The following is a 16,231-nucleotide window of genomic DNA, read 5'->3' as shown; positions in this document are numbered from 1 at the left end:
TTCCTTTTCTTCAATGAACGAAAAATTGTACTTGAATAACTTTCAAAATAAAACGTAAAGTAAAGTGTTTTAATAATTTAAGAAATGGAGAAGTATGAAAACCAAACAAATATGTACATATTTATATTTTTCAGTATACAATTTAAAAAATTAGATATTACTAACATTTATAACCGTAAAATATGGATATTTTCTATTAACATAGGAACAAATTCAAATACTATCCAAAGATACCAATTTATTTATCATCATTTGTTTGTTTATTTTAATTTACTAATCTGAGTTCACTAATCATAGAACTTAAGTTTTTCTCATTCAAATAATTATCTTCTCCACTTTGATTGTCACACCCATTAATTTCCTAGTTCAACCACTATAACTTTCTTATTTTCTTATTTTCTTATTTTGACATGTAGTTCTGGAAACATGTGTCTAATGATATAACCATTTTCAATCAATATGGGTCCTCCCAAAATGATATGTTTTTCCTTTTCCAACACGAGGATTGATTTTCTAAATGTCTCACATAATTGTTTTGCCACATCCACATTTTATTTATTTATTTTATCTTTATTACTATAAATTATTTTATGAATTTATTTTAAAAATTTATAATTATATTTTAAAACTGTAATTGATTTTTTATAATAAAATTATACTTATTTTATTAATATCGGTTAATTTATTATTTTATTCTTTAAATTGTATAATTATTTTTTAAAATTTAATTAAGTACCTAAAATAAAATTATAAAAATTATTTATTTTCTATATTATTTCTTTTAATGATTATGATGAAATCCACACATGTGAGTATTTCTAAAAACTAATTAGGGCATGCAGCTTGTTCTCCATAAGAGATAATATATACCTTTCTGCCAACTTCGACAACTTTATGGTTTACTCATGTGTTCTCCATCTACTTACCACGTTTTCTTGAAAGAACTTTGTACCACATTGCAAATTTAAAAATTTCAAAAATGAAATTAGGTGGAAGTTAACAAAAATACTTATTTAAGTAAAATAACTTTCTGTCTAATTTATTTACACTTTTATCCCACTTTTAATATAGGGAGAAATAAATGTTTGGAAATTAGCATTATTACTTATTGGTGTACAACTAATATTTTATTTTATGAATTGCTTTATTCTTTGGGTAGAATGTTGACCGAGCAGAAGACTTTATTACACGTGCTGAATCCAATATTTCTTACTATCCCTCATTCCTAAGATTAAGAATCACAGAATCCATTTTTGTTTTCTTTTATTTATTAAAGCTTCTAGTATTGTATTTTAAATAGTTTCTAAGTCAAATTTTTAAATAACAGTAAATAAAAATAATATTAAATAATGTATAAACTGAATTTTAAAATATTAATAACAGTAAATAAAATAACTTTTCTGTGGTGCGGAATTGGGAGAACAATAATTTAAGCGACAAATCTATAACTTTTCTGTTATAAATAATATTTATAATATAAATACTCCAAATACTCTGTTTATAGATATATAATATAAGTTTGCTAATAGAAAAAAACTTGAGACACTGCCAAACAAATACTTCTTTAAAGGATTATCTTTCTTTATCTTCTCTTTATATCTGGTGGTCAACACTCAAGTTCTTGATAGTATGTTTGAATAAGATAATTTTAAAGAATAATTAATTTATTTGGTAAATTTATTTTTTTCAAAAGAAAATAGTTGTTTGGATGAAATTTTTTTTTAAAAATTTTAAGAATTTTAATAGAATGTATTTCAAATAAAAAAAATATAATTAAAAATTTATTAAAGGAAATTAAAATTCTACAACTATGCACTTCCTCTTAATACAAATTATGCCTACTACACAAAACATATTTCAATAATTAAATTTAATTATTATTTTTCATAAATTTTAATTTTGAAATACATGGTTTTGAAATAAAATTTAATTTAAAAAAAATCAATTTCTTTGCCCAAAATTTTAAATAAACTATTTAAAGAATAAATAATTTAAATTTAAATATTACAAAGTTATTTAAATTTATTGAAATCTCTCATAAAAAAACATTGTAATTATGGGATAAAATAACAAAAGTAACCATAGTTTTTCTTAAAATTAAACAATTGAAGTTTAAACTTGTTTACAAAAATAGGTAGTGAATACTTAAGTTATTGCGAACTCTATTATACCAAATAACATTTTGTATTTTATTTATAATAGTGGAAATACATATATGATGTGTATGTGTACTTATTATTTTTTTATGATAAAAAAGTATTATTATTATTATAATTAAAAGATAATATAAATAATTTTTACAATTTTATTGTATAGTTTTCATTTATTTTATAGGTAAATTTTTATTATGATACTTTTTTACTTTAAAAAATCAAATATTAAAAGTAGTCAAATAAAATATTATTAAATTATTAAATTTAGAAAAAAAAAACCGTTATGTAAATAAAATTGATAAGTAATTATTTTAATTTTAAAATTGGTTAATTAAAAGATAAATTTAAAAGAAAATGTTTACAGAAAATTTTCTTCACGTAATAGTATAGATAAAAAAATGATTACTTAACAAATAAATTTGGAAAAAAACATGTACATAAAGAATCCTTTATATAATAATATGATATCTATTCATAGACCTATAACAAGTACAAGTCATTGGAGACGAAGTTTGTCCTTTGACTTAATGTGAAAATAAACAACTATTTCAACTAATTAATTCTCTGAATATTTCTAAAACAAAATTTGGATTTATGATATTATTAATTAAAATTATCTATTAATATTATATAGGAATTAAAAGGAAGTAACTCAATTATTTTATTGATATTAAGTACTCGGTTATTTTGTTGAAAAGAAAAAAAGCTTTTGGATTATTTAAAACTTAAAAAATCTAACCTAACATCTTTCATAAAATAAAAATAAAAATGTGAGAGTAAGATTGTGCATGGCTCAATTTCAAAACAGTAAAGTCAAAAAAACACTTTACAAAATGGAAAATTAATTAATTCAACTAATAAAATTAATCACCTTTTCTTAAACAATACTTTCTTAGAAAATGTGTAATATTCTTTAACCATCATCATTTTTTCATGATACGTAAACAATAATTTGGAATCAACAATTACCACACTAAAAAAAATTAAATTTAACAAAAGGTGGATGTCATTAATATTAAATGAATACTAGAAAGTTCAAATTTAAAATAAAAAATCAAACAAAAAAATAAACTAAACCATACCTAAACTAAGTCATCTCACTCTATTTACTCACTAATGTTTAAAACAAAGATTCTAACAAACTGCTTCGACCGCGAGCCTCTTCATTATATTTCCACAACTTGTTAGTCCGAAAGTTTTTTCTGAAACATCAATGATGCACGATTCCTTGCCCACACATGCCTACAAAATCCCATAACGAATAAGTTCATCATTTCATGCAAACCATAATAAAAAAGAAACAAATGAAAATGAATAAAAAACTTACATTGTGTACAATGGACAAAGCATCGTTTTTGCTTTCACAACTTCCTTGTTTAAATGTGCCACATTCACCTTCTGGATTGCCAAAACTTGCAAACTTTATAACCGAAATGGGACGTCCATCGCAAGACAATTCCAAACTCTTGTTCTCATGAGTGTTTCCACATGCAGATCCAACCACTACAGTTTGGAAATTCACCAGAGATGGATTGCCACCAATTTCCTCAAACAAAACCAATGTGTTTACATCATCTTCAATAAAAGAGCGAGGAACATGGTACCTAGATTAGTTCAAACAATGAATCAAATGTTATAACAAATAATTAACATTTGAGAAAAACATCATGTGTGTATAGGATATATGTATATAACTAACCATCTTTGTGTGGGTTGGCCACAATTGGTAACGCATTTTCTATCGCTATATTCACCACGGTAGTCACAAGGATCATCACTACAACCATCCTCACTTGCACCATAACTAGGCCATGTACGACCAATATTATGGCCATTCACCCAAGCAAACCCTTTTCCCATTCCTTGCATATCCACAACAAGGGGCTCTGACCCAAGAGGAGCTTTAAAAGTGGTCTAAAAAATTGTAAAAAAAAACACAAAATGTTATCACTTTAATTATTAGTTTAATTAAAGAGGGTGCCAATTTTATACCATTGAAAAACAACTTACCTTGTACCAAGTCAACATTCTCTTTGTTGGCAAGTAGTTAGATTCCCATTTGGAAGCAGAAGCATAGGGAGAGTCTTCACGGAAGAATTTGTTGTCCCAACCATGCAACCCAACCTTGTAAGACCATTTGTTTGAGGATAGATCTTTGACCACAGTTTCATCATCTTTTGTGCTTATTACGCTGATGGGCCCAATGAGACCAGCACTCCATTTATCATAGTTTGGTCCATAGTTCTGTTGCACACATTGTCATACATTAAGTCATTGACAACTATTAAAATTTTATGTATGACTGAATCATATGATATAACACTATACCTGTAGTCCAACTGTGACACTCAGGAGACTGATAATATTCTTTCCTTGCATCAACTTAATTTTAGTCTCAAATTCATAACTGCGGATACCATATGTAGCCCAATGGGAACCTAAAACCATCACCAAAATATAAACCATGTTATTCAATTAAATCAACTTTGGTTAACAAATAACAATATTGAAAGTGATGATTAACATATGAGAGATAATATTACCAATATGTTCTCCATTAACAAATGCATGAATTACGTGACCAGTGCCATTGATTCTAAGAGACATATTATTTGACAAAACTGGATCACTTTGATCGAGATCAAGTCTATATAACATGGAAAGAAAAACTTGTTAGAAACTTTTGAATAGAGAGAAACAAAAGATATGAAATTAAATTAAGAGTGTATTTACCTTGTCATGTACCAAACATAATCACTAGCATCAGAAGCAATTATTTTTTGATCAACAAGTCCATTTGTAGAGAAATTACCTTTGGCAAGGAGAGCATCATCAATATTCTCAGCTCTCCACACCCAATTCAAAGCTATTGGTTCATCTTCTGCTTTGTTTTTACCCTTTATCATGACAGAGGTTTGGACATTCACCTACTCATGAATGAAAAAATAACAATTTATCATAAATAACAAATAAAGCAACATTTGGTTAATTAATATTAAGAAAAGAAAATAGAAGGTTATGATACCTTGGCTGTGTTATATTCTTCGGTTTGACAATCAGGAAGAAGACTGACCGACCAAGCAGGAACATTATATTTGTTTCCTCTAAATGTTACTATGGCATCAGTGGTGGTGTTGGTGTTAGTCAAGAAGCAACTTGATGAATCATTTGCCATATACATAGTAGCCTATAAGGTGAAATTTTGTCCCATAATAAGTACTTAACAAAAATATGGTGGGGATATTTCTAAAGTGTTTTTGTATTAATTTACCTTAACCGAGTGACCCAAATCAACTTCAGATACATTTCCATAATTAGTAAGACTATTCTCCATTGATTTCAGAATCTTATGAAGTTCTTTGAGGTGACCCCATTTTGGTTGGGCTATGTTTCCTTCAAATTACAAAAAAAAAACATGAAACTTGATGTTTGGTGGAAAAAGAAAGACAAAAATGGTAATTGAAGATAAAAGTAAATGTATATACCGAATTCATCTAGAGGAGCATCGTAATCATATGTAGTAGTAATGTATGGACCTCCCGCGGTTCTACCAAAATTAGTTCCACCATGATACTGAAAATTAAAAAAAAAGTTATATACATATAAAAAATATTATTTTGTATATTGTTACGTATAACAATATTTGAACATAAAATAAATTATATGCAATATTTTTATTCTTTTTATTTTATTGTTTAAAATACGCGCCAAAATTTTTAATATATAGTTTATTCTAAGAATCTTTTTACTTTGTCATTTAAATTACCAAAAAAGTTATATTTCACGAGAACAACTACTTTATCATAAAAAAAAACTCTTATCAATTCTAAGAGATGAAAAATTACAAATTAGAGTTTGATATATTTACCATGTAGTAGTTTTGGAAGGTGCCACCTGTTTGAAAAAACCTAGCCACAGAATAGGCAACATCTTCTGCAGTTCTATGTGGATCTTTGCCACCCCAATTCTTGAACCTGAAAATTGAAAAACCAATTTAATAACAATTTACTAATATTTTTGAAGAGGAAAATGTTTACATAGTATATATATATATATATGTTTAAACCTACCAGCCAACCCAATTTTCAGTCCACATCTTAGGACTGTTAGGATTATTGGGCGTGAAGTCGTGACAATACCAACCATTGCAAGTATTTATCTAGTATTCAATTATAAGAAAAAAAAAAATATTAGCATCAACCTTTAAAAATAAAATAAAAAAATAAAAAAAAGAACCATATAAATAAATAAATAAATAAAAAATACCATTGGTTGAGGGGCATCAGATTGTTGGCACATGATCCATGGAACATCAATGTCGAAGGACTCAGCCATATTTGCACACCAATCTATATAAGCTTTTCCAGCATCTCCATAACTCGACATCACATTCCCATATTCATTCTCAATCTTTGTTTATATATATCATTCAAAACTAATTAGTAAATACGTAGTTTCAAGATAATAAACCTTGATATAATCACTTTTAACAAGATTTATATAATATAATATGACAAAAATAGAGAATATATGTATATTAAAAAACATAAACGAACGAATACGCTACCTGAGAAATAATTATAGGACCTCCTTGAGAGGCAAATAATTTCTCCTTTCTGACCATGTCCACAATGAGAGTAGTGAACTTTTGCATTTCATTCTATCAATTCAAAATTAATTAAAAAAATTATGATATACACATGATAAACTGTAAAAAAGAAAACCACAAATATTTACAAAAATAAAATGGTACCATGTATACTTGATTTGAGGTACGAATCTGGACACCAGGTAGATTGTAAACCCACACAGGAATTCCTCTAATTAAATGAAATTTCATAATTAGTTAAAAATGTTAATTATTATATAATAAAGTGATGATGAATTTAATTACCCATAATTCCATTCGGCACAGACATAGGGACCAATACGAAGAACAGCATAAAGACCTTCGTCCTGAATGGTCTTTAGAAACCTAATGAGATCGTTTCTGCCACTAAAATCATATTCACGACGAACAGGTTCATGTGCATTCCAAAACACGTATGTTTCAATAGCATCCAACCCTCCTTCTTTTGCTTTCTTTATCAGATCAGGCCACATCTAACATCCATGAAAAAGAAATTGTCAGTAAATAATTATCATATGAATAATACTTAGACATAATGAAAATAAAGAATGATGTTGAAGTGTTAAACAACCCCTGGTGTACTTCTAGGATAGTGAATTGATCCAGATATCAAAACCTTCCTTTTTCCATCAATTTTCATGGCTCTTCCATCATGACTCACTTCAACACCATTGATACTGTAAAACAACAAACTTAGAAAAAAAGTCAACACAAAAGCTTTCATCCAAGCCATGGCAAGGTATGTAGAATTTGAATTTTGTTCTGAATTTTGATGAGATGACCTCTCTTTATATAGAACAATTTTTGTGGTGAGATCTAAACGTTTACTTAACTCTTTAATTAATCTTATCTTTATCTTATTAGTGGTTACATACTCTTAACTATAATCTCTGTTACAAAGATATATGGCCGATGATATATTTTTAGTTGTTATCTTTACTTTCTTTTAAAGTTAGTTAATGAAATAATAATGATTTCAAATTAGTGAGCTTGGATGTTAATAAATTTCTCTTATTATTATTAAAATAATGAGAAAGGGTTGAGAGGAATGAGAGAGGTGAGTAAGGGTTTGGAGTTTTTTTTTTTTAGTTTTGAGAATGAAAATTATTAAAATATCCTTAACCTTAAAACATAGAATCTATGATATATAAGGATATTTTTGTCTACTAAAATCCGATACACATTGTTAAAATGTACCAACTGAAAAACAGACTTACGATTCTGTGATTTTAAATTAAAGAAGAATATTGATATATGAATGAATTGTTGTTGGCTCAAACAATTTTTTTTATAAATATGTCATGTTTTATCTTAAATATAATAACATCAAGCCAATATTTTCTATTTTGATATGACATATATTTTCATGTAGACTAAAACATACTTAAATTTTGCTTCTAGAAATTGTTGAAATTTGAACACCATGTATTACCGCATTAATTTGTACCTTGATTTCAGTATGAAGAATTGATTTCATTAAACAAAAACTTTATACCTTAAATCTTTCAAAAGATATCAAATTTTGGCTTCCTTTTGTTCTACACAAATGCATCTTTATCTTTAGAAACAGACATAAATTTTCTGCAGTGGATAATAACAAACATCAAGTTTATTACCTGCCTTGCATTCATGTTTATCTATTAAGAATAAAAATTATAATAAGATAATTACATAAATTTTATTTATTTATTTATTTTTATTTTTATTTATGATAAATATATTTGTAAATTAATTAAAAAAAATAGAAGATGGATAAAATTATAACATTATGAATATAAATAATAGTTTCGAATAATATAATTTTGAACATTATAAAAATAAATATAAAAATAATAAAAGATCAATTATATAATTTTGAACATTATAAATATAAATAAATAAATAAAAAGTAGTTTGTGTTATGTCTACTCTTTCTCAATGGTAGTACTAGCTACCGTGAGTCGCACCGAAATATCACCTCAAATTTATCTTGAACTATGACTCAATAATAGTACTACATTCCCTTGTACACATATTCTTACACATGTATTTTAAATTATATTTAATTTATTTGTAATTTAATTTTTAATTAAAAATAAAAATGTGAAAATCGACACAATGTCTAGATATGCATTGACATGGGAACTTGCAGATTATTTGATGGCTGGCTGAGAGAAAAAAAGGATAGAAGAAACCTATTTTCTTAAAGAGTTGCTTATTGCAACTCCAAGCTAATAATTCTTTTGCTATAGTAAGTTATAGTATGTCATAAAATTATTAAATAAAATATTATAAAATTGATAATGCGACAATAAAAAAATATACGTGATATTAATATAATTATTTATTATAATAACTACAGTAATATACATTAATTACATATTATTTGAGTTAGTTTTAAAAAGAAAGAATTTTGTATAAAAAACAGCAAGAAAACTATAGAATTATTTAGTAACATTTTCGCTTTCTGTTAAAAGAGTATAATTACATACTTCATGGTCTACTCACATGGTAAGATGATAACAGTAAAAGAATAACAAAACACAAAAAAATACAAGATATAAGTTAGTGAACAAAATATTTATCAAAAAATATTTAAACTAAATATAAGCAAGCATAGATAAGATACCATAAATTATATGTTTTCTCACAAGATTTGACACTAAATTAAATTATCAGGATACATGTCCTTGACATCGAAATTCACGAGAGATATGCATCTGTGATGATTTCTAGGCTTTGTAGCTGTAATCTAAAGGAGTTATCATCCAACCAAAAACAAGGTTAACTCCCTTCACGTCTTGAGCCAGACAAAATTCATAAACTAGAATTTTTTACTACTCTTCAGGACATAACACATTCAACTCTACTTGAGTATGAATGGCTATTAAAGTATCATAACACCCCTGTATTGAATAATGTATGTCAATACATACACTAAAATTATCACCATTAAGAATTTTTTTTGTTGAAATCCCTTCAACATAATTACCAAACATATTCACCATAATATCATCACATTCATAAAACACTATAACACTCATAAACATACATGCAGCATTATAAATCTACTTTAAATAGTCAAAGAAGAAGAAAATTTCTAACATACACGCTAGCGCTCAGGTGGTGTCTAGCACAAAAATTCTCAAAAAAGATGGTGTTCAACGCTGTCCATGGTGCTCAACGTCATTCTTCTCACAAAATTCCCCACTCAACGACATCCTTTTGTAGCCTAACATCTTGAAAATAAATTGTTTTAGATTTGCAGTGCAAGATGACACTCAAGGATGTCGCTTAACACTAAAGCATTCACAAAATTGAGCTCTACTAAAATGATCTCAAACAAAACTATCTCTCAATGTTTGTATAACATCACTCGGCTATATCAGCTCACAATAAAAACAATTTTTACACATTGAAACTTGTACTAATTTATTCAATTTTTATATCATGTCAAAAAAATTACAAAAAAATTAATTTATATCATTATTTAATATTCTAATCACGTGACACATGTTTTGCATCACAAACTTAAACCAATGTAATTTGTTAAGTATTCTTGTTTGAGAAAATTTTTATTATGGACAGTGACTGAATATGTTGGTCTTTTATGTATATCGTTCTACGTTTGTAGAAAAAAAAAAGATTATGAATTATTTTCAGCATCCTGTTAAATATAAACATTGTTTAATCGATTTAAAAAAAAAATAGTGAAATTTAAGTTTCTACAAAGTTTTCTTTTCGTTTACAAATTAATTTTGTTTTAAATAATTTGTAAGTTATGTCTAGCTTTTCATTAAGTATTCTGATAACAAAAATTTTCGTTAATAGTTGACATATCTTATTACTTAAGTTAAGAACATTGTGTAATTTCATGTTCCTCCTTTGATAACTTTTTGCCACTAATTTTGCTAAGGGATAAATAATAAAAACAATTTAATAATTACAAAGCACGATTATGTCTAGTAAACAATAATTCATTATACAATCTTAATAATAACATGTTATATGAACTCACTTACCGAAAAAGAAATTTTAAAAACCTAAATGTAACTATAACTAAGAAAGTATAACTTTACTTTATAATATTCTAAACTTAAATAATTTCGTTACAACATTCACATATTTCATACTGTGTTTGTTTGAATAGAATTAACTGATAAATAATATATTTGGAGACAAATTTAGGAGTTAAATTATGTTCGTTTTGAAATATTTAAAATGATAATTTAAAGAATTGATGAGATTTTCAATCTTCGATGGTTTACTCAGATTTAAAGTAATTTTTGGATGAAATATCAGTTTTATCTAAATACAATTAACATTTTACAATAGAAAGTGGACATCAAAACGAGGTTCGAGATGAAAAGGAACCAAACATAATACATAAACATGGAACCTATTCCACTTATAAATCATTTCACCACTTGATTCAGTTGTGAACAAGATTAAAAAAATGAAGAGATTGAAAATGTAGACGTTGAAAATCGAAATTGTAGGTGAAAAGAGCTTGAAGATAAAAGTGGAACCAATTCCACTACAAACACAACCGATTCCACTTGTAGAATGAATCAATTCTAACTAGATTGTATCCGATTTGAAGTCACCAATTTTTTCACATGTTTGTTACCCGTACATATTTTGCAATTTATAAACAAATATTCACCTTTCATTCCAACTTTTAATTAATTTTTCAGTTTTATATTTCAATGTAAAACAACAAAACTTTTGGAAGGTTTAATGCATCCCTTACATTTTTTATTTAATATTTAGGGAAAAAATTATTATTAAATAGTTTAAATGAATTGAATACTAATAACTCATAATTCATGAAGGTAGAGGAATTTTTCAATTTTACTATAAAAAATAAATTATACCACTTATAATTAAATTATATTCTTAAAAAAATAATATTCATACAAAAATGGAATTTTGTAAAAAAATATTTTAATCATTTTATTAATTTTTTTATTATATTATTCAAAATAATTTTTACAAAAAATATATTATTCATAAATATAATTATATTACTATTACTATTAAAAACAATTTAATAATTTTTATTTTCAATCTATTAAAATAATTTTTTTTATCTATTTCATTAGTCAAATTCAATATAAATTTTTAAAAACTTTATTTTCAAATTTATTCTCATTCGTCTTCCAATTATTTAAAAAAAAAACAACACATAATTTATTTTTAAATTCATTGACTCCGTCTTCCTAATTGAATCTTCCTAAATGGTTAGATTTTTTATAATTACATTTAAAAATGAATAATTTAAAAAAGCGAGTAAGTTCATTAAAGAATTAATAATTTTGATATGAACCAAGTCAATTAACTAATTTGTTTCAAGTTGAACAATGACTTTTGCTATTTTAATTTTTTATACATGTGAGAAAATAAAGGAAATATATCTACTAATGAGTTAGGTGGTTAACACTGCAAATTTCAAGACTACAAGTCTATAACCTTTTGTCATTTATGCTCAACTTATACTTGTTCATTTCTATATAACCATTTGAATTTAATTCATAGTTGAAGTCTGATAACTTTTTAACACAAACAGTGGTTTTCTTAAAATTGAATTATTTTAATATTTTATATACCAATTTAACTTGTAAAGAAATAGTTAATGCCCATTTAAAAAGGTATTTTAGTAGTGACAATTTTTATTATATCTGGTCTAATGTTACACAAAGAAACATTTGACTATTATCTCGTGCAATATTAAAATGCTAAAATGTTATACCAAACATTGCATAATGTTAAAATATAATCATGTTATACAATTAGGTTTTGCTATCAAGTCTTATCAAACTAACATACCAAAAGGGCTCTTAAAAACCCTACAACTCCATTTTAATCACACAAGGCACCGTTTCCATGAATTTTTTATTGACTTGTTTACTAACCATAACTATGTCCAGATCAGTTTTTTTAGGACACCGACATTGAACTAGTTGATCCTCCTGTCACAACACTCTCTCCAAACATGAATACTTTTCAAATCTACATATGTTGTAACGTGTGCGAAAATCCACTCTACCTTAACCAGTTTTCTGTACGAAAGCTTTGATGTCGAATGCATCATCAGCAGAAGTCTTCGTAATGACACCCTGCTCGGAGAACATGAAATGGTTTAGAGGAGAAAATGCAACTGAAACCCATACAAATTATGCAAGTAAAGAGAGATAAGGAGTAAAGAAAGACCTTCTCCGTGATGATCCCAGATATTAGACTAGCAGGAGTAACATCGAAAGCTGGGTTCCACACAGAAATTCCCGATGCAGCAACCTGCTCTCCAAGTCCTCCACGTGCGTTCAACAATTCCTTGGGAGACCTCTCCTCAATTACAATTTCTTGTCCAGAAGAAAGTGATAGATCAACGGAGGTGAGGGGGGCAGCCACATAAAAAGGTACATTATGAAACTTTGCGGACAAGGCAACACTGTAGGTTCCAATTTTGTTGGCTGTGTCACCTGAAATGTCATTTAGAGGAAGATGAATCTGATGATACCTTTCATGCTCACGCAAACTATAGCTTATTTTCATTGTAACTCAAAGTACCATTTGATGCAACACGATCAGCCCCAACAACAACAGCATCCACACTTCCTGCTTTCATTAGTGCAGCTGCAGCAGAATCAGCAATAAGAGTTGCTGGTATTTTTTCATGCACCAACTCATAGGCAGTAAGTCTAGATCCCTGCAATTAAACATTGCGATTGATTGGTACTCACAACCTCCAAATCGTTTTAAGTTTGATTTCATAGTATGGGTTCTCAAAGCTACTACAAACTTAAGCTAACTTGTTCTTATATGTCATCAATCTACAGTTCAAATAATATACACCCACACCCACATATGTTCTGGATCTCTTTAGTCGGCGTGATCATCGACTTTGAATGAAATTCTAGTATTTTAAGTTTAATGGGCCCCAGAATTTTTACTCTCTTCTTTTCCTTATTCAAATGAATGACTACGCAGAAAACTTAAGCTGAATATAACTAATTAGATAAACTACAATTATCACCAAGATACAGATTTGAGTGTTCTTGTTCAGAAATTGATGCTACATATTAAAACTTTATATTGGACATGGGTATAAACCAGAAACGAATATACATCATTGTGGTTAAAAACTGTTCTCAATTAATGCTATTAATCAAGTAGTTAAAAAAAAACATAAAATAACTTTACTGATCATCCAATTTAAATGTAACACGGGATGTATCTTCTCTCAAAACGGAAAGTGCACTCACTTCATTTTGAATATACTACGGAAAGTGCACTCACTTGATTAAACGGGCGTGTTTCCGTGCAATAAGCCCTTTCTAGAACTCCTGCACTGTGAAGTGCACGGATCACACCCAAAGCAGTACCATATCCAGCTGTGGCTAGACTGAGTATTAATGAAAGACCAAGTTATTAGTGCGTCCAAACACTGAATCATTAATGTATCAAACAAATGGAAAACAACAGATAACTATATTATATGAAGTACCACACTAAATAAGGAATGGTACTGTAAAAGGCACCTTCCAGTATTGCAATGCGTCAAAACAGAAAGCTTTTGTTTCCCAGTTTGTTGCTGAATACAGCTAGCTCCGTAAGAGCCAATAGCTCGATTTGAGGCAACATCATCCCCAAGCATAACTTCAGCAGCTTCTATAAATGCCTACGGATTAATCCAGTATATTCAGGTTCAAATGAGTAAAAGGGGTAAAAAAAATGTAAATTTCTTCACAAGCAAGAATTCCTTTAGTGTAAATTCTAGTAATACCTGGAAAACACTCCTGCCCTCTGAAGTGGTAGCAGCAGCATTTGATACGACTTCTTTGAGTTTTCCCGCAGCATCCGATAGATTCACTGCAGTTGGTCGACTGCATCATGAAGAAAGAAATAAGCTAAAACTCATGTTTGAAAGGAACTTAATGACAATCACATTAACTTCTTCACAAGGAACTTCAATATGCCGAATGCTAATCGCTGGCAAAAGCATGCTTAAATCAACCAAAATACCCAGATTGCTGCCTAAGAAATGCAGAAAATTTGTAAACACCTTGAGACAAGATATTCTAATTTATTCTGCAGGAAGGAAACAGCTTCACCAGCTGACCCATTGAAACCGTCTAAATTGAACACCTCCACAGCCAAAGAGAGTGCCGCTGCAATCGCAATAGCAGGTGCTCCTCGGACCACCATATCCTGAATGGCATTCCTGAGAAAGTTATGAACATTCAAATAGTTTGAACCCACCGACTGAAAATATTAAGATTATAATCCAAATTCTAGATGAAAATTGTCCACTTAAAAAGTTATCTACTGATGTAGCGAAACTCAAATTCAAATTCAACTAAAACATCTTACCAGCCATCTGTTGAATCCCGAATTTCCAAGTAAGTGGTCTCCAGAGGGAGCTTTCTCTGAAAAGCAGAATCAGTGGCGAAATGTAAAGATTAAAACAAAACCAAGATTAGTGGTTGCCACTACACATCCAAATTATTAAGCCGGACTTTCAAATTTAAAATATAATATTAGAACATTGTCGGAAACGTGAAACGTGTGTACGTGCGAAAATCTTTGCATACGAAATCGGCGAAGGGAAGAGGAATATAAAGAGAAGAGAGGACCTGGTCGAGAAGGTGGAGGGAACCGCGGTTGTAGCGTATGGATTGGAGCGTTGCTGCAACATCGTTGAACTCACGTGCCATGGCTTCACTTTCCCAAACAGATTCAGGGTTTTAGGGTTTTAGGGTTCGGTTCCCGAAGAAGGTTAGTGTGTGTTTGCTACTTTACCGGAGTTTCAGAAATTCGCAATCCTGCGTTTTTCTCTCTTCTACTGCATAAACAAAGGAATACGATGTTGTTTCTTTTCTCTATATCTTTCACTGCAAACAAAGATTCCGCAATCGTGCTTTTTCACTCTTTTACTTCAGCAACAAAGATTCCTTGGCATCCTCCACCACCACCCAAACAATCCTGATTCTTAAACCAACGTTTTAAAAATGCCCACTATGTTATGATTGAAGATAAGGAAATTTTAAAAATTGTTAAAAACAACTTTTAAGAAGAAAAAACATTCATTTTTATTGAGACAACTTACTTGCCTAACCTATATCTCAATCCTAAATTCCAATCATGTATTTTCTCCAAACTTTAAAAATTAAGAATTTCTTTACATGATAAATGAGGCTCTTATGAGATATCAACACATATTTAAACATACACCTGTCAATGTCATAAATCACGACAACAAATTCATAACATTGTTTGAAAACGAAAATTATATTCATTCACATTTTTAAAATTCAAGATGAATAACTTTTAAAATATTTTAAAACTTGAGTCAAAAAACAAAATTTAATTTTATATTTTTATTTAAGTATTAGAAAGATATGTAAGAATTTAAACAATTATAAAAGACAATAGAATTGATAAAAAATAAAATATTTTGAGACGTATA

General features: G+C 28.2%; 2 protein-coding genes across 5 annotated transcripts; both read right to left on the bottom strand.

Annotated features, from left to right (window-relative positions):
• Positions 1-3,251: 3,251 nt before the first annotated feature.
• LOC108329902 (beta-galactosidase 15) lies at positions 3,252-7,516 on the bottom strand. Its single transcript, XM_017564281.2, has 17 exons — positions 7,355-7,516; positions 7,048-7,256; positions 6,907-6,973; positions 6,721-6,813; positions 6,420-6,563; positions 6,224-6,312; positions 6,022-6,127; positions 5,639-5,726; positions 5,425-5,546; positions 5,179-5,340; positions 4,887-5,080; positions 4,697-4,800; positions 4,482-4,591; positions 4,164-4,397; positions 3,853-4,067; positions 3,481-3,757; positions 3,252-3,395 (listed from the first exon to the last, which is right to left on the bottom strand). Exons 1-17 carry the CDS (start codon positions 7,514-7,516, stop codon positions 3,288-3,290), a joined length of 2,484 nt encoding a protein of 827 aa, XP_017419770.2. The 3' UTR covers positions 3,252-3,287.
• Positions 6,016-15,914, bottom strand: LOC108329903 (methylthioribose-1-phosphate isomerase). 4 transcript variants are annotated; one of them, XM_052875718.1, is made up of 10 exons: positions 15,399-15,868; positions 15,136-15,191; positions 14,828-14,986; positions 14,549-14,648; positions 14,304-14,443; positions 14,062-14,167; positions 13,333-13,471; positions 12,976-13,244; positions 12,812-12,881; positions 6,016-6,127 (listed from the first exon to the last, which is right to left on the bottom strand). In XM_052875718.1, exons 1-9 carry the CDS (start codon positions 15,477-15,479, stop codon positions 12,813-12,815), a joined length of 1,119 nt encoding a protein of 372 aa, XP_052731678.1. In that variant the 5' UTR covers positions 15,480-15,868; the 3' UTR covers positions 6,016-6,127; position 12,812. The 4 variants fall into 4 exon arrangements, with proteins under 4 accessions (XP_052731678.1, XP_052731677.1, XP_052731676.1 ...); XM_052875717.1 differs by lacking the exon at positions 6,016-6,127 and adding an exon at positions 6,224-6,312; XM_052875716.1 differs by lacking the exon at positions 6,016-6,127 and having other exon boundaries at positions 12,478-12,881; positions 15,399-15,914.
• Positions 15,915-16,231: the final 317 nt, after the last annotated feature.

The sequence above is a fragment of the Vigna angularis genome, chromosome 4, assembly GCF_016808095.1.
Source record: "Vigna angularis cultivar LongXiaoDou No.4 chromosome 4, ASM1680809v1, whole genome shotgun sequence".
NCBI lineage: Eukaryota > Viridiplantae > Streptophyta > Magnoliopsida > Fabales > Fabaceae > Vigna > Vigna angularis.
Note: the sequence above shows the minus strand (reverse complement) of the source record. Positions and strands in the feature narration are given on the sequence as shown.

Coding starts and splice junctions, on each gene's coding strand:
- LOC108329903 (XM_052875716.1), bottom strand. CDS start 15,479: ATGGCACGTGAGTTCAACGATGTTGCAGCAACGCTCCAATCCATACGC. Junction 14,649..14,827: donor TTAGAATATCTTGTCTCAAG/GTGTTTACAAAT, acceptor TTCATGATGCAG/TCGACCAACTGCAGTGAATC. Junction 13,472..14,061: donor AAACACGCCCGTTTAATCAA/GTGAGTGCACTT, acceptor GTTTAATTGCAG/GGATCTAGACTTACTGCCTA.
- LOC108329902 (XM_017564281.2), bottom strand. CDS start 7,516: ATGGCTTGGATGAAAGCTTTTGTGTTGACTTTTTTTCTAAGTTTGTTG. Junction 6,128..6,223: donor ACTGAAAATTGGGTTGGCTG/GTAGGTTTAAAC, acceptor TTCAATTTTCAG/GTTCAAGAATTGGGGTGGCA. Junction 5,081..5,178: donor AAGAATATAACACAGCCAAG/GTATCATAACCT, acceptor ATTCATGAGTAG/GTGAATGTCCAAACCTCTGT.